The sequence below is a fragment of the Natrix helvetica genome (assembly GCF_964273705.1).
Source record: "Natrix helvetica genome assembly, chromosome: 3".
Lineage (NCBI taxonomy): Eukaryota > Metazoa > Chordata > Lepidosauria > Squamata > Natricidae > Natrix > Natrix helvetica.
The window spans coordinates 105,488,500-105,512,032 of record NC_138549.1 but is presented as its reverse complement, the minus strand read 5'-3'; the positions used below and the strand labels follow the sequence as shown (position 1 = coordinate 105,512,032).

The 23,533-nt window shown below is 37.2% G+C and overlaps 1 protein-coding gene across 4 annotated transcripts in view; it reads left to right on the top strand.

Annotated features, from left to right (window-relative positions):
* The window catches only part of NFIA (nuclear factor I A), a 328,546-nt gene that overhangs the window by 168,260 nt on the left and 136,753 nt on the right, over positions 1 to 23,533 (top strand). For all 4 annotated transcript variants that reach the window (XM_081949314.1, XM_081949313.1, XM_081949312.1 and 1 more), the window contains exon 3: positions 18,366 to 18,431. In XM_081949314.1, the coding sequence (XP_081805440.1) occupies positions 18,366 to 18,431 (66 nt within the window). The remainder of the gene's footprint in view (positions 1 to 18,365; positions 18,432 to 23,533) is intronic.

Sequence of the window (23,533 nt, the reverse complement as noted above, 5' to 3'; positions counted from 1 at the left end):
CATCAGAGCTCTTTGTCCAGAAGAGTGTGGTGCTAGAAACAGTTAACATACTATATGCATAATCCTCAAATTCCCAGGACTCTGATAGAGAACTCAGAAACAAGGAAGGCATGTAAAATTCTTAGGGTTGAGAAGGGAATTTATGTGATTATGTGCTTGAGCTTGTTTTTTTTTTTTTTAGCTAACAATAGTAAAGACTATTGTTTGAAAATAATGAGCTTAGAAAAAAGATTGTAGAGTTTGCACACAGTGAATTGTAATTAAAGTTTATGAGGTGCTTATTATATCAGCAACTGGCAGGAGAAACCCTAAGCAGCAGGTGACCCTAAGCATGTGATGTCCTAGTAGCCGGGATCTTTTTTATCCCCCCACTGGTTTAACCATCTGAAAAACTAAATTGGAAAAAAAAAACACCCCAAAACCAGAGGCTGTATATTTTCATTGGGCCCCTGGGGAAGTATGGAATACTTCTGCTTTGCTGGGATATAGCCAAAAACTTTCTAGAAGTTCAGCTTTGTTGAAGAGGGGAAACCAGCCTTCTACCCATCGCCCATAGGACTCTAAATCTGACATTTCCCACAGTTTTTTTAAGCAGTGATGTCGCTGTGTCAGCAATATGGTATGAATCTTATGCATTCTATTGTTAGCAAAGGTTCAGTCAAAGCTTCCAAGGGATTTCAAATGCGTCCCTCCACTGTCCAGAGGTTTCTTCGGTTAAAAAAAAAACAAAACCTCCAAGAATTACAATATATCGAACCTGTACCTATAATCTGAATTTAGTACGTGCAGTTTCATACCGGATTTGTTTTAATAGAAGAAGCAATAAAATGGAATGAGCTTTTCCATTTGAATCATTAGACGTATAATGTATTTTGTATGTATAGCTGAAATAAATAAAATGCAATATAAGTTTTGGGAGGGGGGGAAACCTTTCATATAAATGTCTTTTTTCTATGTATGAGAAGTGAAATTTTCTCAAGGTTTGGTATATGAACAGAAAACCTTTTTAAAAAAAATAAAAATTAGATACTTAACAAATGATAAGTACTATTGAATTGTTTGGGAATTTCTTTTGAGTAGCTTGAATTATGACAGTTGGGTTTCAACAAATATCGTAGACATTCCTATCATTCTATTTCTCAGAGGTCTTTGTCATACTTTCCTCCTGCAAAGGAAAGCAATTCATTGCTGATTATTTAACGAAAAGTAACAATATTCCTTAACTTACACAAGATCTTTGCCAGAAACACTTAATAAAAACCAGTTATGAATAAATCTATTTCAGGAGATCTGAACCTATTTATTTATTTATTAAATGTATGTGTCACCCGTCTCACTATCCAAAGTGACCTTGGAATATTACATGCTGCATATGTTATATGCTATATTTTGTACTAACGAGTATACTTATAGGACTTACAGAATTACTGCCTATCATTTCTGTTTCACCTAAGAGGATGTCAAGGGTCTCCCCTTCTACATGAAAATGAAGGATGGGGTCTGTTCTGACCTAAGCTTCCCAAGAGCATGGAGCAAACTCCTTGTGAATGAGAATTCTTCTCATTCACATCCAACAAAGCCTTTCAAGGGAGGATTTACAGTCACAGACCTTATCTGGCTTGGAGAGCTGACAGGTCAATATCTGCAAAACTTGGCAAGGCGTCTCAGAAAGTCAGACTAATTGTCTCCTGCAAACTCCACTCCCCTTTCACTTTTTTATTTCCTCTGGGAGGAGCCATTCATCATCCACTTATGGCCTTACTCCCAAGTCTGTTCTTTAGCTGGCAACTCTATGCATGCACACACTGGGAACAGGTTCCAGCTGTTCATCTGCCTGATTGATGTCTGACTCTGATAACTGGCATACGGGCCTGGCTACCTCTCTGTCTCCAACACAGAGGATCATCAGAGCCTTCCCCATACTCCAGGAGTAGCCCTTGTTCCTCCCCAACTTCCTCACTTTCTGTATCTGCTGCCAGCTTCACTGACTGCTGGGGACAACAACAGGGTCTAGGAAATGATCTTTCTTACTATACTACACTACAGAGTAACATATTCCTGACGTATGTAGGACTCTCAACTTGCCACCTTTTCAAAAGGCCATTCTGTGAGACACATAGAACATGCTGCCTTATTGGTTGGAGTTTCCATAAATTGTGTTTATTCTATTTTAAGAGGCTGGCTAACTATATAGGGATTGTTTAGTTATACTGATTTTTTTCCTTGCTGTAAACCATCCAAAGTTTTCGGGCAGTAAATAATTGATGTATAATTAACAAAATAAATGAATCATTCCATTGTGATAAACATTGGATTGGCTAAGAAGATCAGCAGTGTTTGAGGAGTTCAGCCTCTTGAAGTTATTTGGCGATTAGGATGTCAGAAATTGTTCAGCCTGTTTTTCAGGTTTTACAGGCAGGAATATAAAAATTGAGGGCTTCTAGGCAGTAACTACTCTCATCCCTTAAGCCTTAAATATTTACAATTTTAAAAATGTTCTGAAATTACCATTTGGAGAGCCTGGGGAGGGGAGAGTTCTTGTAGAATCTGTAAAATGGTTACTCCAAAGCATAAAGTTCAGAGTTCTCCAATCACAATAAGGACAAATGTAGATTTCTGAAAAATTGTTTTTTAAAAAAAGAACAGCATTGGAATGAGCGTAAGAAAAGGTGGTCTACCCAAAACAAAATATATTTTAGTCACAGAAAATTTCTGTGGGATATTTCCGAGGCTCTTCGTGTCTTTTGAAAAATCATACATCATTTAAATACCAAACGTCATAGAAAATATCACTCCTATGTTTGTTAGAATCTAGAAATATAGTCCTGTGTTCAGTGGCACTAAGTTTCAGGTAATATTCTGAGTTAAATATAGGATAGGTTTCACCATTTTGTGATCCTTCTACAGGTATCCAGATATCCAGGTGGTTACAAGTGAAAGTCCTACCAGAAGTGCACTATCGTTCCAACTCACCATGTCTGTTATTTCTGTGGTATTATTCTGAGATACGTTTTTACATTGCTTACAAATTAATGGTTTAATACAGATTTCAACCGTAGCTTCCCTGATTATAGATTTCAATTAGGTATGCTTTCTGTGCTTGCGTGGCAACAGAAATGGACAATTACTTAAAATGTAGATACTTTGCACCCCAAATCAGAGCTTCCCACATCTACTATAAGCTCCCAGGAGCTACTTATGTAAAGCTTTCTTGATTTATTATTCCTGGGCTCAAAATTGGGCACACAGATTTGAATGATGTCAGACAAATATAACGATTCATTTTATGATGACAGCCTCCAGTCTCTTTTGGTCTATATAAATTTATTGTTTATATGATCCTTTTAAAAGCAATTTTACTGTGTTTATTGAGCTGCAGTGTTGAGCCATGGTGATCAAATTGGTTTATGATAAATATACTCAAGAAACTTATGATGGTAATTCATTTTTTTTAAAAAAATATTAATGCTTATTATTGTAAGTAATGTTTTTTACATCACATAATTATGTAGAATATTGACTGATACATACCCAATCTGCCTACTTCTTGATTTCCTTACTCTCAGAGAACTATAAATATTGACATCTATGAAATACACATTCAGTCAGATTTCAGAATAAATTTGTTGTTTTGATCTGGGTAGTTTTGGGGCAACTGAAGTATATGACAACCCTCTTTTAAAATATTCAGTCTATGGAAGTATTTCATTTAAAAATTATCTATCATCACACTTCTGTTTTAATTTTAAAGAATATACAGTATATTCAGCCAAAAATTATTCAATATATCTGTTTTCTTTCCAATTTTTCATTGGTTCTTAAATATTTATATGGTCATTACATTTATTTTCCATTAAACTTCAATATTCAGTAGCACTGAATTGACAAATTTTAAATACACACAGGATATAGAATCAGGTGTGACTTGTTTAACAACAATCTCGCATAGCACTTGATGGTAGCATCTTTCATAGCATTCTAGTCCCAGTTGTGGTCATAAGTGAAGGACTTACTGAATTTGTATGAACCTAAGTTCAATTTCTTATCTGATTAAAGACCAAAAGCTTGGAAGGCATTTTAAGTAAAGAAGGTAAATTTATTTAATGTACAGATGATTGGAATTGGCTTTGGTAATTTTATTAATTATAATTATTCAAAACATATGGTACATGAGTAAATGATGTCATTTAATGCATCCTTCTTCAGCCTGGTACCTTTGATATATATTGGTATGCTTACCAATATATATCAAAGGGCAAATTGTAGCCCAATGAATCTTAAGACTACCAGTGTACTTAGGCATAATAGACATTTGACAACAGCTTGGAAATAATGGACAATTGTTGTTATTAACATTTGTAATTGTACAACATAACTTTTTTACAGTTTGCTCAAGAAAAGAACCCAGGAGCCGCCTAGGATGATAATATGTAGTTTTAATGTTTTAATATTTCAATTATTTTTAGTCCTTCTAAATTAATTTTTAACAGGGTTTAATCACCCTTGCCTCTTTTTAAAATTTTAATTTTATATACTGTTTTTAGAGACTAAATAAATAGGAAATGTGAAGTTAGCCCTCCCCCTCCCAAAAAATAAAATGTTCCTAATTTAACAAATTAAGTCTGAAAATATGAGGTTAAAAAGCCTTATTGTCGTGCTTGCTATACTTTCTGGCATATATGAAATAATGTAATAGATGGATAAAAATATAGCTTTAAAAAGATTGCTAAAGAATCTAATATTTTTCATTTTAATGGATCAAATGGATCAAATACTATTGTTTAATTATCCTTTTCATAATGTTCTACCATATTGATCACTACAGATAATGGGATAAGATGTATCTAAATACAAATATGTAGTATCGAAAGCTCTTGTACAAGTACAGTATAAAAATAGTTTATACTAGACAGTACTGTATCCACATACCTCTCAATATATGTCCCATTGAACGTAATGTGATTTATAAAATAAACATACCTAGAATTCCTTTATAAAATAGAGTACAATTTCATTAAACATTCATTTTTTAAAAAAGATAACAGTATAGGTCTATGTAACTTATTTATGTTTGTAGGCTCATATATTACATGACTGTAGCACAAACTGTGTAATTAGGAACTCAGAAGAAATTTAGCAAATCAGTATGTTTGTATAGTATGTGTTTTATATTTTTTAGTTTTTATAGCGTATGCGTTGCTTTAGTATGCCATATTATTTCAGAGAGTATTTTATTTAATTCAAATCTCAGTGATTTGATTAGCATTAACAAGTGTAGCCATATAGTTCAGGGAAATCCTCTATCAAAGCTATTTCAAGAAGCAAGACTAAGATAATTGTACATTACAAATCTATTCTGATGTTAATAACTGATTGACTCAATTTAACACCATACCTTACATCCATATAGAGCCATAAAACCACTAGTGTAACTGCAACATGGTTTTTGGATGGAGGGGGAAGCATTATATTCTTCCAGATGTAACAAGGAAAATAAGGCAAATTACCAAGCTACTGGATGCATTCTAGATAAATTATTATGCAGAACTATATTTACTTTAGATGCAATACAATATCCAATTGCAGTACAAATACCAGCATCATGTAATGCATTGAATGACAAGCACCATAATCATATGGTAGCCTTAAATTAAATAAAGCTCTCAAAAGTTAATAACCAAGACACATAAATGGAAATATTGAGCTATTAGGAACATGAGACTTTTGTAAATCATCAGATTCTCATTCTATCCCTTAAAAGGGCTCTTTAGCAAAGTTTGTTACTTTTAAAGATCAGGGTGTACAAAATAAATGGCATTTAAAACAACATATATGTGACTGATATGGATTATTATTTTGGAGCAAATTATTATTAGCAATGTTATCAGCATCTTAGTAATAAAAAGAAATGATCATATTTGAGGTTCAACTTATAATACTTAGAATCTTAAATATAAAGACTGATACCTACATTTTTACTCCAAAATCATTTATTTTACTTCTCAATTCCAAAACTTGGAACAGCTAGTGCTAAAGAAGAAAATTGAATTGTTTTCTTTCTAGTCAAGTAGTTAATAATGTTTTTGTAGCATAAATTTTACCTATTAATTTTGTGAATGCCATCTTATTCAGTTTACAAATCAGGCAAATGGGAATTCTGCACAAAATACAGAAACTGACAATTGAAAGCTTAGACCTTGCAAGTATTCCATGGCCATGGTGACGCAGTGGTTAGAATGCAGTACTGCAGGTTACTTCTGCTGACTGCTGGCTTTCAGCAGTTCGATTCTCACCGGCTCAAGGTTGACTCAGCCTTTCATCCTTCCGAGGTTGGTAAAACGAGGACCCAGATTTTTAGGGGGGGGGGGGCAATATGCTGACTCTGTAAACCGCTTAGAAAGAACTGTAAAGCACTGTGAAGTGGTGTATAAGTCTAAGAGTTATTGCTATTCAGCACTTAATTCTGATTGGACTCAACTCCCTTCAGTTGAAGATCTTTGAACTTTCAACCTTTGATGATTCTGAAGTGTTTAAGTGATCTTGCCGTTTGGCCTTGCAGATGGCCTGATATTTCTATTCTTTTTGTCTGTTGTCTTTTTTTCTTTTTATGTTGTTTTTGACTTATTTCTGTTTTATTTTTGTCCTTATTGGTGGTAGATACAAGGGAGGGGAAGAAGAGCAGGGGGCAAATGTTTCTTATTGGCCTCCCTAAGCCACCCCCTTTTCTTTTCCAAAGGGGATTAGTGCTGAAACTTTTGATGGTATGTTCTCAAAATTGCCCACTTTATAACAACTTATAATAAAAGAGTATGCCAGTGTTATTACAATAAAGAAATATGCCAGTGTTATACTTCTTTATATTTCTGGACTGTACATGTTTTCATCCCACTATGTGATTAACTTGGCATCCTTTTTTCATGTTTCATATCTCTTTGACTTTGTGCAAGAAGGCTTAGTTGAGTGAGTAACAATATTTTTAAGGGCACTCTGGAAGTCTTGGAGTGATCTCTCATTTTTTCAAATGATGTCTGACATTGTCTCTTGATTTAAATCAGAATAGAGCTAGAAGGGACATTGGAGGTTTTCTAGTCCAACCACATGCTCAAACAGACCATATACAGTGGTGGGATTCAAAAAAAAATATTACCAGTTCTGTGGGTGTGGTTTGGTGGGCATGGCATGGCAGGGCTTGATGGGCATGGCAGGGGAAGGATACTGTGAAATCTCCATTCCCATCCCACTCCAGGGGAAGGTTACTGTAAAATCCCCATTCCCTCCCAATCAGCTGGGACTCAGGAGACACAGAATAAATGGGAGTGGGGCCAGGCATAGGTGATAGTTACCAGTTCTCTGAAATTTCCACTACTGGTTCTCCAGAACTGGTCAGAACCTGCTGGTTACCACCTCTGACCCTATACCATTCCAGAGAGGTGGCTATCTAGTCTTTCCTTAAAAATATCAAGTGATAAAGCCCCTACAGCTTCTGAAGGCAAGCTGTTCCACTGGTTAACTGTCCTCACTGTTAGGAAGTTTCTTTTTAATTCCAGGTTGCTTTTCTCTTTGATTACTTTCCATCCAATGGGAAATTGTGTTTGTTAGATGCTAGCATCAGCTATAATGTTTTCCACCAAGATTCTCTGTTCCGCTGGGAACAGAGGTTTAATCTCACTGGTCAAAGGGTCTGACAGTTCCCTATAAAAGGGCTGCTGTCTGACTCAACCTTCGCTGGATTGTACATAGTTGATACTGACTTAATAAAGAGCTGTTGTTGCCTTTTGCCTGTGTGCGACTTTCCATTACCCGATCTAACAGTGTCCTATTCCATTTCACGTTGAATGCCTTAATTCCAACCACAACCATTGTATTTAGATTGACAAAATTTGAGCATATTATACCCACTTTAAAAACAACAACAACAAATGACATTATTGATTTATTTGAAAATTCTTGAATGCTTCTCTCTTCTGGACCTCAGAAATTATTTAAATCCAAAGTAAGTTTGGATTTCAAACTTCTTTAAAAGTCTGCATTTTCGGCACTTTAGCTCTTCCACTTGACTAGAGGATAACTGTCCTCTAATCCTTTAAAGTATCCTGAGAGAAATGTAGAAGCATTACTTGAGTTTCCGTACTGCAAAAATAGTTTCATACTCAAAGGCTATTTTTCAGTGGTGGGTGCATTGTGAATACTGCATTAATTAATGGTTTTTAATAGAACACGTATGTCTAATTTTTTGTTTTATTTATTTATTTTTTTAGTTTATTTAGTCTTCACCCCTTGTCCTGGGATTGTGATATTTTAGTACATTTTGTTCTTCCGGTGGAGAACTAGAAATTGCTTAGAAAAGGGGTTTTCAAACTTTTTCATATTTTGGAATCAATTAAAAGAATTCCCAGAACCCCTAATCAAGAGGGAGTGCCTAGAGATAGAATACAAGCTGTATTTGAATGTTTTGAATGTATTTCAAGAACAAACTGGAATTGTGCTTATATATACATTTTCTGATATTTTGAAATTCATCTCTCTTTCTGACATTGTTGACTTTTGTGGTTGAAATGTAGCTTACTTCTTCTAGAAATCTGGAAACATACAAGGGATTGCCCAATGTAGTATTTTTATTGATTTATTTACATCCTGCTTTTATTTTATTTTTTTCTCAAGTCTATGAACCTAATATTCCTTCCTCTGTCTATTATCCCTATAATTATCCCTAACTTGAATTTTGGAACATAACCTATTAAGTGGTTGTTGTTTTTTAATAGACATGTTTTTAATAAAAAATCTTTAAGTGACTCCATCCTGAAAAATAATTATTTTTAGCAGTGTGACTCTTTGCAATTGTTTTCAAATTATATGAAAATAATCTTACATTTTTAAAGTCAAATTTGGGGAGGAAATCTAAATTCATTCTTAATTTTGGGGTGCCATAATTCTTTGTCAGCTTCTTGGCAATGTCATAGTTCCAGTCAGTGTTTTAAACTACTTGTAGTACAGATACCCAGATAACTTCTAAATAGAATTGTTCAGCTATTTCAAAACATTTGAGATTAGCACAGTGTGAAGTAATTTAAATTATTGTACGGCAATTAATTTAAATAACAGAGCTCTGCATATGTCTATAAAGCCACATAGAGCCAATTGGAAGCTCTCTAAATTTTTTAATGATCCAATAAATTCAAATTGTGCTAAATTCATAGACATGAATAATGTAAATCAGTTGTAAGGGCCTGTTAGGAAATAGCTAATAATTTGAATTCTTTTTATGAAATTTACTGAAAATAACCTGAAAGAAAGAGTAATATGATGTAATTAATAATGAAATGAGAATGTATAATGGAAATTAGCAATATTTACCCATATTTTTTTTTTTGTGGCATTTAAATATTTTGTTTGGATTTTATTTGGGGAATGCTTAGAAATTAATACATCTGTTTATTTCCTTTTCCTCTCGCATTATATATATATGGCATGGTTGAGGAAATAAGGGCCAATAATTAACTGGGAAATTTCTTTCATCAATGAGGGAAAAAAAGTCTAAAACAGTTCACATGATTTAAAGCTTTAGTGGCAATTTGCTCTTATATTTGGATAATGATATGCTAGTATCAGTATTGGTAGTATTTAGAATTTGCTACTAAAATTGTGGTGGAGGTTATGATTTTGCAAAGGAAAACGCACCATGATACTGAATCCAGTTATGGTACAGTCTTTGGTGGCAAATATAATTGTGACTCTTCTGAGAATCATTACAGCAAAAGAGTAACTTTTAGAGGGATCTATTTTGCAGAACCTTCACTGATGTTTTAGAACCCTTCCATTAATAAAGCGCAAAAGTCCCTTTTCTACTTAAAACCAAGCCCCATCTGCCCCATTATAGAATCCGCTTTACTTTTATTTATATAATATATTAGCTATCTTCCCTTTGGAGTTGAAACAACCGAACAATATGCCGTTGGAATGTTAGTTTCTTTTGGCACACAGCTAGAAAATTGACTTCCAGTCTGGACAGTGGGTGCTAAAAGAAAAGTACCCTCAACACTCTGACTCCATTCAACTCTGCGTGGCAAAAGCTTAATGCTGGTTCGTTGCCGGGAGAATATTTGGATTTGGAGTCCTATCTTGTCAGCAAATTCAGAGCAGTGGAACTGCAGGAGACTGAAAGGAGGCCCCCTTCAAGAGCTCCTTCCTTGAAGCTGTACCTTTCTTTTAGACAGTTGTCATTATCTTTGTCTAAAGGTCACGGCCAAATTGAATAAAAAGAAAGCTGTGTGTTCCTGTCGCTGCACAAAGGCAGTATTGACTTTCCTAATCCAGTTTGCCGAGGGGGTGAGAGAATTAAATTAGATATCTAAGCACAGAAATCGAGAGCCTTTGAAAACAAAGATAAGGAGACAGCCTGTATTTGCCTCCCCCCCCCACCCCTCCTCTTCTTCTCCTCTCTCTTTCCCTGGGAGCACTGGGCTCACAATTTTGCAGGTGTGTCATCTGATCCATGGCTTGCATCGATCAAAACTGTGCCAATGCATATTTAATTAGCAAGGGGACCCTGGATGCATTATGGCCATCATCCATATATTGAATGGACTGTCAGACTTTTTGAATGCTTCCCAAACCCCCTCATGCTTTGTTGTTTGGGGAGCTTCTGCATTTTGTCTGAGCGGCCAAAAGTTTCTTTGTTTTTAGTTGCTGATGCATACAACACCACTGAGGAGAATACAAACAAGTGAAGTCCTGAAGTGTTTATTTTGTCTAATGGGAAGGGAGGGGGGGTAAGGATTGAAAACCTGGGCTTTAATTCCTTTGGGTAACAGATTTTTACCCAATTGAATTTTTTTTTAAATGGGAAAAAAACCCTAATTAAATGGGATTTTAGACTATTATATTCAAGATAAAGCATTTTATGACAGCTTTAATTAAATCATGAATTAATGCCGCCGCTGCACTTTCCCCTTGTAGTAAAGCAAGGGAAAAGAACTTTTTAAAGTAAACATGGAAGGGTGTTAAAAGATGGAAGAAATCTTTCCTACCCACACAGACACACCAATATCCCAGGGCCAATGCATTTAATGCTAAAATGAAATAAGTGAACCCTGAGCCCAGTTTTACAGAGATTTGTTTTTTTTTCTTTGGCATTCTGCTCATGATCGTCCTCATGTATCAATTCACACATCACGGGTTGCAATAAGGATTCCCCCATGCACAAAAGCTACTCCAGAATTTCTGGGAACTCCTTTTTACAAGACAATCCAGACAAAGTATTGCTTGCTAAACAGATGTAATACACAAAGTCTGCTCAGAATAAAGGGCAGCAGACTGTGCACATGTTTTGGTTCCATTCAAGCTCATCCGCGCAGTCTAGCTAGTTGTTTTTGCTCATTTGCTTAGGAGCTGGCTTAGCACAGTTTTCCTGGTAAAGTAAGGAGGAGGAGTGGGAGGCTGGAGGAGGGGTGTCAGGAGGGAGTGTAAGGCCACAAAGGTTTGCTGCAGGGACTCCTGGGAAGTATATTTGCATACATCTTCTCACAAAGGCTGACTGCTTCCTGGCTTAGACAGAGTGTTGCCTGATAAACAGACTTAACACACAAATGTCTGTCTGGAATAAACAACAGCAAGCTTTGATTTACATTTCTATTATCAAAGATAATCTCTTTCCCAGTGTATGGGAATTAAAAAGCCTGTCACAAAAATGAGTCTGGAATTGCTGTGATTTTACTACTATGTCAAACTCCCTCTCCCTCCCCCAACCGAGGAGCTGATGAGATACAGTAGAGGGAACAAAAAAATAATAATTAGGAGTTAAAGATAGCAATAAAGAACCTTGGCCCAAACAGTCAAATATATAGGCATATCTCTAATGCAAAAATAAATAAATAAATAAATAAATAAATAAATAAATAAAGTAAGTAAGTAAGTAAGTAAGTAAGTAAGTAAGTAAGTAAATAAATAAATAAATAAATAAATAAATAAATAAATAAATAGATGTGGCCTACATTAATAGATGATAAGCAAAGGAATCTCTCATAGACTTCATTGATTTGCACCTTGGTAGAGGGATAACACTTTAGAACAGTGTTTCTCAAACTTGGCGACTTAAAGTCCTGTGGACTTCAACTCCCAGAATCCCCCAGCCAGCATGATTCCAAACTTTTCAGCTCTTTGTACTGCAACTGTCCTCAACCCATCTGCAATGGCTATGGATAATAGTCTCATCCATCTGGAGGATAGTGGTTTTGAAAAGGCTCCTATAAGAAGATCAAACAGGAAGTATGAATGATGCGATTATCCAACAATACCACCATTTTCAGAGAAAGAAAAGGGTTGCCGTATTTATATTCAGTCAATTTATCGACCTTCCACCATTACCAATATTCTCAGAGTGATCCACAGCGATAAGAAATAACCCATTAATATCAAACAACCATTTAAAAGTTAAGACAGTAGATAGGACTGCCAACATTAGAAGCTTCATAGCATTTCACGGGCATATTCTTTGTTCCAAATGTAAAAGGGTTTTTATCTTTAAATAAAAGCAGACTTAAGAAGGTTACAGTTTTCCATATCTAAATGATTTGTAGCAAAAGAATGACTAAATTTGTTTCCAAAAAAGTGACAATTTATGTTCATGCATCTTTCTGTGGTTTTTAAAGAGGGATAAACTTTCAAGGATTTTGACACAACGTTACTGTGCCTATAAAAGTCAAGAAATTCTGTCTAAAGGCTACTTAGTTTCAGAAAATCTGAAATGCTTCATAAAAAAATAAAATGCTTGACACATCTCTAATTTTCTCTTTCCCTTTTTATCATACATCAAAATGTACGATTCAAAAACATTTTTTGCAAATATATTGCTGCTAGTACACTCAGAGTGCTCTCTGAACACAACTCCTATGAAACAACATACAGTATATAACTCTTGGCTAATTTGTTCCATAATATCCCTATTTCAGCCTCCAAAATGTTTTAAGAATGCACCATCAAATCTTGTTAGGACTAGATTTCTGTATAAAAATATGCTATAACTCAAATTGTTATTCTTCACTATAATGCCTCTAGCTCCATCTGTAGTAAGTTATGTTGGGCACAATCCATTTTTAAATTCCTTTTTACAGGACAGTCGTGGGTTTCTTTCATTGAAATTAATGAAATGCAAACCTTTTTTTAGCCTAATTACATCACGTGAACCCTGCTATTTTGTAGTTATTTGTGTTTTTAACACAATGGTGAAAACTGATTGGAGAGAAATTAATATGTAATACTTAAATTATTATGTATATGTCCAGTGGCTTTAATTTTTTCCAAATGGTACCTTTGCTTGTTTTTCTTTCTTTCTGTATAGAATTGAAAATTAATTGTACATTTTATCTAGATCTCTAAGTGGTAATTTTATCAAAATTGCATCTGAAACTTCTTTTCACTTTTATTATTTACCTGCTGTTATATATCCACCTTTTAAAACCACATTGTTACATGCATGCAAAGGGTAGAGAATGCATTTTAGGTATAATGGAAAGTATAGCTCTTTTATCAATAAATCTGTTATGCTATGGAATCTTGCAGGATTCACCCAAGTAGGCAAATTTCCATCAGGTTGATGGGCTTTCTCTCGTCTTTCTTCTGCAATCCACATTCCTCCAACCCGAAATCTGTTTCTAACAGAGCAGATTTCAATGGTGGCTATTGCTAGCCTTCCTGATGTCAAGAAAAAAGTGCAGCAAGCTAAGATAAGCCTACTGACCTACGTAGATCATTGGTGGGATGCTAATGTATGTGAGTGCTTTTTGTTCTCAAGCAGCTGCTAATAGCTGCCTTACTCCCTCTCCCATGTCTTTGGTGCAATGCTTGCTTCCTATGCTTCCATCCTAAAAGTGGCTCATAAGGATATATTTTAAGAATGGCTTGGGAGAAGAAACATATTTATAATACGTATTATATTAATTCCATCCTTGAGACCCATTGTATCATTTCTTTTCTAATAATCTCTAATAACAAGAGTCTTTGGAAATGAGATGGGAAGCATGTGTGTATGTCAACAGTCTAACTCAGGACTATAACATAGCAGAAAAGTCCCCTTGGTTAACTTTTAATCCATCTCTAGAAGTTCCCTCTCTTAGTTTTAAATAAAGGGGAAAAAACCTCCAAGATAGCTAGATGAGGACCCAGATTGTTGGGGGCAATATGCTGACTCTGTAAACTGCTTAGAGAGGGCTGTAAAAGCACTATGAAGCGGTATAAAAGTCTAAGTGCTATTGCACTGCTACATAGCATCTACCTCAGGGGTGTCAAACTTGTGGCCTGTGGCCCGATGCATCATGTGCTGGCCACTCCCCTGCCCGGCTTACTGAAGGGGAAAAAGTCCCGATATGTAATGTGATGACACCATGAAGACGCAAGTTTGACACCCCTGATCTATGTAATTAAAATATAGTGTGACAAAAGAAAACCTGAAAAAAACCTGAAAAAATAGGTACCAAAATATTAAACAGGAAAAGCCAAAGGCCTAGGCAAGGATACAACTACCTTGAATTATTGCTCCCAATGATGGCACCACAATTAGGGCTTCTTTCCAGGATCTTAAAGGTCAGATTAATACATGCCAGTATAAATATTCTGGTACCAAAGCATTCTTGGCCTTCTAATTCAAAAATAAAGTAATAAAATATGTTCAAAACTTAACAAACAACCAGTACACATCATAGAAAATAAGCATCCTATTGTCCAAGCTTCCTTGGGTTATCTGAAGGTTCTCTATTAACTTCTGAAAAGCAATAGAGAGGAAAAGATGCAAAGTAATGGATTATTGTGCTATGAGGTCCTCTCTGGGAAAGGAAGAAGCTGGGTTTTAGTGACAAGCTGGATATAGGAATATTCCTTAAGCTCCATAAGGAAAATTCAATCCCTTCAGTTTCGTCATTTTTGGTACTTGGGAATTACTTACATTGCTTTCATGTTGTCAAGATTAAGTTTCTGTTCCCTGGCTCTCATCCAGTTCATTTCCTTTTCCTGGTGTTATCTCACCTAGTTGAGATTAGAGAGATTACAGCCTGGGTGTCATCTGCATATTGTGGTCAGTGTGATCAAAAGCAGCTGAGAGAAACGGAGGAAAAATGACATGCTAAAGATAACATGTAGTCTTCGTATGACTTCTGTCCATGTAAAAGCAGGCATTTCCTGTTATAATTCTATTCTTATTTAAGAGAGACAATGAAGTTCTTGTTTAACTTTCTGAGTACTGTATCCGGTAAATTTTCCATGACATGGTATCAGAAGTCAAATTTTAAATCTGTGCCTTCCTAACATGAAAAAAGGAAATCCTTTCTCTTGCTATAAACACAGACATTAGATTGTTCTAAGAAAAAATGCATTACTTGGTGGAAAATATCAGAATCCAGAAAACTTGTTATTGTGATTATTTTTTAAGATGAAAATGTAGCAGAGAAATGCTTCTTAAGCTATATATTATATACATTCACAAACCCTGAGCATTGTCACTGATGATCTTACTACTTTTTCCTGAAAATTGTCTTTTTGAAAAGAGAATTTTTGGCAGTCACTAGAACCCAAATGAAATATCAAAACAGGATGAATGTTGAATCAGCTATTAAGAGTTTCTTTTTAAATATCTTATTCCAGAGAAGGATAAAATATGCCATTGTAATCAGGCACATACAAACCATTAAGATTTATAAACAGTGTACTAAATACATGGAAAAATTAAGTGGATTACTTGTTTAGTAATTCATTCTATTTATGTTGCCTGATTCCAGAATGAGAGTCTGCGCAGCTCACAATAACACAACAGAAAAAATATATGTGATAAGAAGAGACATAAAACAAAAACCATAGTAGAAAAACAAGAAAAACAATAAAGATGGTAAATCTGGCAACAACTCAAATATCCCACAACATTGAGTGGGAAACTCCAGCCACCCTAAGCCTGGGAGAATAGCTAGGTCTTTATGGTACACTGGAATGCCAGCAAGAAGGGAACCATCCTGATCTCAAAAACAAAACAAAACCCATCATGTTTTAGAGGGCAGGTGCTGAAACAGGAGGCACACTTTCTGAGTTCTTATAGATGATAATATTTGATCAAGGAAACCCTTTTGACTCAAATTGACCAGGCAGACACATGGGAGATAGGCAGTCCCTCAAATAACTGTTGTATGTCATGCGTGGCTTCTAAAGTCATAATCAGCTTTTGAATTGCACTGAAGCAAGCTGGCAACTTCTTGAAGAAGTGGCATCCTATGAACATACTCAAGTATACCCATCATTGCCCACAACTGGGTCAGTTGAAGCTTTCAAGTGATCTTCAAGGGCAATATGCCTGTAAAAGCATATTGCAATAATTGCACCATGAGGCATGGCTGGCTATCTGAAGAGCTTCATGATCCGGAAAAAGGCAAATGTGATATCATTAGGTTACATCAAACTCCACCTTGATGGAGTTTAATCAGTCCAGTGACTTTTTGGGAAGGTCTGCTTGTGTTCTTACTGTGTCTAAAATTACAGGGAAATATATAGATAGACAGACAGACAGAGAGACAGAGATATAGATATAGATAATAACAATATAATCAACATAATACCAAAAGATGAAGGTGTTGTTTAGAGTCCAGAGAAGAGCAACAAAGATTAGGAGAGTGGAGAATAAGTAGTACAATGAACAGTTGCAGGAATTGGGTATGAGAAAGAGAAGGATGACATAATAGCAGTCTCCCAGTATTTTATGGGCTATCACAGAGAATGGGGTCAATCTATTTTCCAAAGCACATGAGGGCAAAACAGGAAGTAATGGATGGAAGCATAACAAACAGAGATCCAACTGAGAATTAAGGAGAGATTTATTTCAATGGAACAGCTTATTTTCACAAGTTGTGGGTGCTCCATTACCAGAGTTCTGTCTGAAAATGGTATGGGCTCATTGTGTGAAATGGTATGGGATATCTTTCTTGGTGAGGGGGTTGGACTAGAAGACTGCCAAGCTTCCTTCCAACTCTGTTATTCTGCATTATGTGTATACTACCTGGTTCCTAGTAATCTGGATATATTGTAAAGCACCCTCCTTTGTGTCACTTAGAAGATCATTGAGCACAGTTTTATTTCACCAAGCTTTCAGTCCCTATTAAAAATTGGCATTCAGTTTGGGAAGCATTTGTATATGATTGTTGCCTTTAAATATTTTATTGTATCATTGTGTGCCAAGATTATTCTTAGGGGGAGGGGGCTATAAAAACCATACAATAAAATAAGTAAATATTTTGTCATTTTTAAAAAAAACAAATACAATGGAACTGAATTATAAAGAGTATGAGGCTTTATACCTTTGTCCCCCAGTTTGCATTGTGGGTTGGATATACATATACTCTACATCAGGGGTCCCCAAACCCTGGTCCATGGACGAGCACTGATCTGTGGCATGCCAGCAAACCAGATTTCTCTGCTTCTAGAACAAAGAAAGAAAAATTGCCCTCATCTAGTTTTCCTAGCTTCTTTTTCAGACTAAAATTCACTAAGAAGGATCTATAAATTAAAACGGCATATTCTGTATTTTTATAGGGGCAGGAGCAATTCATATAAATATGAAAAATGTAATATTTTAATAGCAAGCAGTTAGCATGTTAATGAATTTTGATAGCATTAGAATATCCTCTCCGAGGGAGATGGACGGTTAAGAAATATACATTAAAAAAAAATTAGGCATGTTTTATATATATAAAAACATCATTGGAATACAAAGCCCAGGTCTTCGCTGATAATATAAAAGTAGTCTTTGAGTTATGATTGTAATGGAGCCTGCCTTTTACTCTCATAAGTTGTGTCCTTTGTAAAGCGAGTCACCACATGCCTGGATCCATTTTTACAATCTTTTTGGCGGTGGTTGTAAAACAAACACCGCAGTTGTTAATCAAAACCATTGTTTGCTATGGGACTTTTTTTCCAAAAACTGCATGTAAATGGTTTCGACAAAGACATCATAAGTCACATGACTAGTGGAAATGGTCATATGTGCAGATCAGTTGCCAAGTGGCCGAAATGTAGTCATAAGATCATGGTGGAGGACTGACTGTTGGAACTTTAGAACCGGGTTATAATTACTTTGGGCAGGGGGGGATATTGTAACTTTGACAATCAAGGACTTACACCTGTATAGGCTTTGAAGTCTTGAATGATGAATTTTGGCTTCAGATTCCTTTTTTTTTTAAATGCTGTAAAAATTAAACATTAATATAAATCACCACCTTGCTTCCTGTGGGGCTGTTTTGGTTTTTGGGTTTTGTCTATTAAAAATGCTTCAGACTATAAAACCGGCTACTCTTCCACAGTCAGCTCCTTTAATTTTGGACCATATTTATGTTTTTTAGATTCAAGTCAGTCAGAAAGTCCCAGCCAGCCAAGCGAAGCTGATATTAAGGACCAGCCTGAAAATGGTGAGTTTTGCCAAGCTTATGTCAAGTCTGTGTGTTTTTTTAGGGAAATTGAACCACAGGCCCCAGGAGATGCCTTAGATGTATTAGATATCCCCATTTTCTTTCAAGTGAGACAGGGCTTGGAAATCATGGCCCTTGTATGACTTGTGGACTTCAACTCCCAGAATTCCCGAGCCACTCATGTGGCTCGGGAATTCTGGGTGTTGAAGTCCGCAAGTCATAGAAGGGCCATAGTTCCTCACCCTTGAAGTAAGGCCTGGGTAGTCCTGAGCAGGCTATTTATTTCAAGCTGTAAACAAGGCAAGTGGGAAAGCACATCGTTTCCAGGCACAGGTTGCCCACTTTTGCCATTGTTCTTTTTCGTTGAGTAAAGATGAAGAACGGAAAGAATAATGGAAAAGATAAGAAGAATTAGGATTGCATTGAATTTGGATTCAAGGTAAGTTCTAAAGAACAATATCATGGTTCCTTTTATCACTATGATTCAAGTAGATTACAGAGGTGGATGGGCGCATACCTGGTTAGCCTGGATTATGCTTATATTCTGTCTGGAAGTGGAGATTGTAAGGAAATACGCCTTCAGCAATAGAGTGGTCAATGCTTGGGATGCACTACTGACTCTATTGTTACACCATCTAACCCCCATAACCTTAACCTTAAACTGTCTACTATTGACCTCACCCCATTCCTAAGAGGTCAGTAGGGACGTGCATAAGTGCACCAGCATGCCTAACGTCCATGTCCTACTGTTCCCATTTATTTGTACCCATTTCCTGTGTTCTTATTCATGTTTGCTCTTATTCCTGTTATCTTGTACATGAGTGACAAACTAAATAAATAATAAATAAATAAAATGAAATCATTATAAGTGTCATTGGGAATGGAGTCATTCCTGTTGAGAAGTTCTACCCCAATTTTAAATGAAGGGCAGATTCAGCAGTGTTCACCTTGTCTATTGGAGTATAGGGAGATTAGTACTTTCACCAGTATAAATCATTAAAGTACTCATCAGTGATATGCCTAATCAGCATTTGCCGGCCATGCCTAATGGTATTAAAGACAAAGGAACATTACTTAGTATTCTCAGAGCCACACCATATCACATTAAAAAAAAAAATTGAAAGGAAAAACGTTACCTTAAAATTCTCAATCATTGCCAAAAGAATTATAAATTAAGGCCTTTACTACTTGGTCTTGAAGTATAGCATACAATTTCTTAGCTATAGTTCGCTTACTGTTATCAGATTAAATTCTTTCATTTTACTGAGGTTGGAGTAGGTGAGAAACAGATAAAAGAAATCCGAAGTCCACCAACATTCTTAACAGTTATGATTTGGCAATAAAGTGTTGATAATACAAGACTTTTAATAAAAACATGTACACATTTTTCAAAGAATTGACTATATTTACATATAAACTTGAAAAAGGGATAGTATTCATTACTCCAGCTGTTCGCCTGTGCTTGCTGATTTAATTGCGTATTAAAAAGGAGTTGTTTCCCTGAATATCTTCACTATTCAAATCAAACATCTTAATAATTCAAAAGCATGTCCTAACTCTGTCTTCAAAAATGAAAGGTACCTTGTTCTTTATTTATTTATTTATTTCTTGGATTTATAAACCGCCCCCTCTCCCAAAAAGGGACTCGGGGCGGTGAGTCTTCCTAATAGTAAAAAGTATCAAACAATTTCTTACATTTGTTCATGGAATCTTTGTGATAATTGCAGTTTGTAAATGCAGATAGTTTGTTAATGTGGTATAAGTAGTCGATTATAGACTTTTTTATTTCTGAAGATAAGGTTGGACATACTGGCTAAGTTGATGATTCAAAGGAATATTTGAAAAAACAAAAGTAAGATCAAGTGAAATCTAAGCGGGTCTAAACCGTAGTATGAAACTTAGATTTGTAACTTCAATGTCACTCTTGGTATCAATGTAATTTACAATATGTTTAATTTTGGATAGAAGGAACTTTTCAAAGCAAGCTCTATAGAGCTCAAAACAATACAATAGCAGAGTTGGAAGGGACCTTGGAGGTCTTCTAGTCCAACCCCCTGCCTAGGCAGGGAACCCTATACCGTTCCAGACAGATGGCTATCCAACATCTTCTTAAAGACTTCCAGTGTTGGGGCACTCACAACTTCTGGAGGCAAGCGGTTCCACTGGTTAATTGTTCTAACTGTCAGGAAGTTTCTCCTCAGTTCTAAGTTGCTTCTCTCCTTGATTAGTTTCCACCCACTTGATTAGTTTCCACCCAGCTCAAATACATTAAACCTGGATCTAGTTTTGCAATAATAGAAAAGTGGGGAAAAAATGACACCCCCATCCCTCAAATGCTAGATAGAAGAAATTGAGTAAGTAGCCTAGAAAATGTGTACTGAAAGAGAAAGAAAAGAGATAGAGAAATATACTGTATGGGAATAACCCCGTTTTCAATTTAAAGGAACAAAACCAGCCATCTCTTGAGTGGCTAGTCCTTTGTAAAATAAGGCTTGGGTGTCTAGAATAATCATAAAGAGTTATAAGTCTACAAGTTTTTCTTTTATCTTTTATCTCCTTTTAAAAGGCCTCCCAGACCCTAAAATGTTAATGCTAAATATTATTAAAGAAAAGATGCCAACTGTTTTCACTAAAAGTATACACAGAGTTATCCATTGAATATACATGTGTGTGTGTGTGTGTGTGTGTGTGTGTGTGTGTGTGTGTGTATTTTATACATACATACATACATACATACATACATACATACATACATACATACATACATACAGATTGGAGTCATGAAGATGGTTGTTTTGGTGAGGAAGAGTTGAAAAAATTCTCTGCCAATACAAATTTTTCAGTTCAGGACAAGTCTTCTTTGCCCACTGGTACATGACCCTTTTAGTTTCTTTAGATGAAGAGACACTGTTGTGTTCTATGTTCTATTTCAAGACTTGTACTTAACATTTAGAAGTGATATTAAAGAGTTGTTAACAGAATAACAGAGTTGAAAGAATCCTTGAAGATTAGTTTATCTAACCCCATACTCCAGCAGGAGATCCTACACCACTCAACAAGTGGCTGTCCAATCTTTTCTTGAAAATTCCATGGAGCACACATAACTTCTGGAGCAAGCCGTTCTACTGATTAATTGTTCTCACTGAATTTGGGAAATATCTGCAGGATAAAACCACTCAAATCCGGAAGGATTGGGTCCCTTCCAGTGGTCCTGTAGAGGCGTCCGTGGCGAGTCTTGAGAGACCTATCTGGGAGGAGTTTGACTTGGTTGCCATCCAGGATTTGGACAGAGTGCGTGGACGACTGCGACCCACCACATGTTTATTGGACCCGTGTCCCTCCTGGCTTGTACTGGCATCCTGGGAGGTTACACGCGACTGGCTCCTGGGCCTAGTGAACGCTTCGTTGGGTGAGGGGTCCCTTCCAGCCGCCTTGAAAGAGGCGGTGGTGAGACCCTTGCTCAAGAAGTCTTCCCTGGACCCTACGGAGCTGGCCAATTATCGTCCTGTCTCCAACCTTCCCTTTCTGGCGAAGGTTGTAGAGAGTGTGGTGGCTTATCAGTTTTCACGACATCTGGAGGAAAATGATTATCTAGACCCGTGCCAGTCCGGCTTCCGCCCTGGGCACAGCACGGAGACGGCCTTGGTCGCGTTGGTGGATGATCTCTGGAGGGCCAGAGATAGGGGTTGTTCCTCTATCCTGGTCCTATTAGACCTCTCGGCGGCTTTTGATACCATCGACCATGGTATCTTGTTGTGCCGACTGGAGGGGTTGGGGGTCGGGGGCACCGTTTTACGGTGGTTCGGCTCCTACCTTTCCGGCCGGACGCAACGTGTGTTGACAGGGGAGCAGAGGTCGACTCTGTGCCCCCTTACCTGTGGGGTGCCACAGGGGTCGGTCCTCTCGCCGCTCCTGTTCAACACATATATGAAGCCGCTGGGTGAGATCATCCGTGGTTTCGGGGTGGGATACCATCTGTACGCTGATGATACTCAGCTGTACATTTCCACCCCGAACCACCCCAACGAGGCCGTCGAAATGATGTCCCGGTGTGTGGAAGCCGTACGGGTCTGGATGGATGACAACCGACTCAAGCTCAACCCCTCCAAGACGGAGTGGCTGTGGGTTCCGGCCCCCCGGTTCAACCAGTTAATTCCATCTCTGGCCATCGGGGGCGTTCAACTTGCCCCGGTGGAGCGGGCGTGCAATTTGGGCGTCCTCCTTGATGCTCGGCTGTCCATGGATGACCATGTGACAGCCGTGGCAAGGGGGGCGTTCCACCAGGTTCGCCTGGTGCGCCAATTGCGCCCCCTATTGGACCGGGATGCCTTGCGCACAGTCACTCATGCGCTGGTGACGTCTCGCCTGGACTACTGTAACGCTCTCTACATGGGGCTTCCCTTGAAATGCACTCGTAGACTACAGTTGGTCCAGAACGCAGCCGCGCGGGTAATTATGGGGAGTACAAGGTACTCCCATGTGACACCTTTCCTGCGCGAGCTGCACTGGCTCCCTGTGGTCTACCGGGTGCGTTTCAAGGTCTTGATAACGATCTTTAAAGCGCTCCATGGCTCAGGACCTAGCTACTTGCGGGATCGTATCCTGCCCCATACATCCCTGCGACCAATTCGCTCGCACAGAGAGGGACTCCTCCAGGTGCCGTCCACCAGACAATGTCGGGGGGCGGCGTCTAGGAGTAGAGCCTTCTCTGTTGCGGGCCCAGCCCTGTGGAATGACCTTCCCCTGGATATTAGGACTACCTCTGACCTCTGCACCTTCCGGATAAAGCTCAAGATGCACCTATTTCAAGTAGCTGGCCTGGCTCAACCATAGTTCGTTCACACTGCTCCTGACGGGTTTTTTAATTTTTGTGACTTTTAGACTTTTATTAGGGGATTTTAAACTATGTTTTAACTGTCTTTTCTTATCTTCATACCTCCTCCATGTACACATGTTCGTTTATTCTGTGTGTGTATTGTCCATATTGTTTTTTATGTGTTTTATTGTACGCCGCCCCGAGTCCTTCGGGAGAGGGTGCGGCTAAGAAATAAATTTATTATTATTATTATTATTATTATTGTCAGGAAAATTATCCTTAGTTC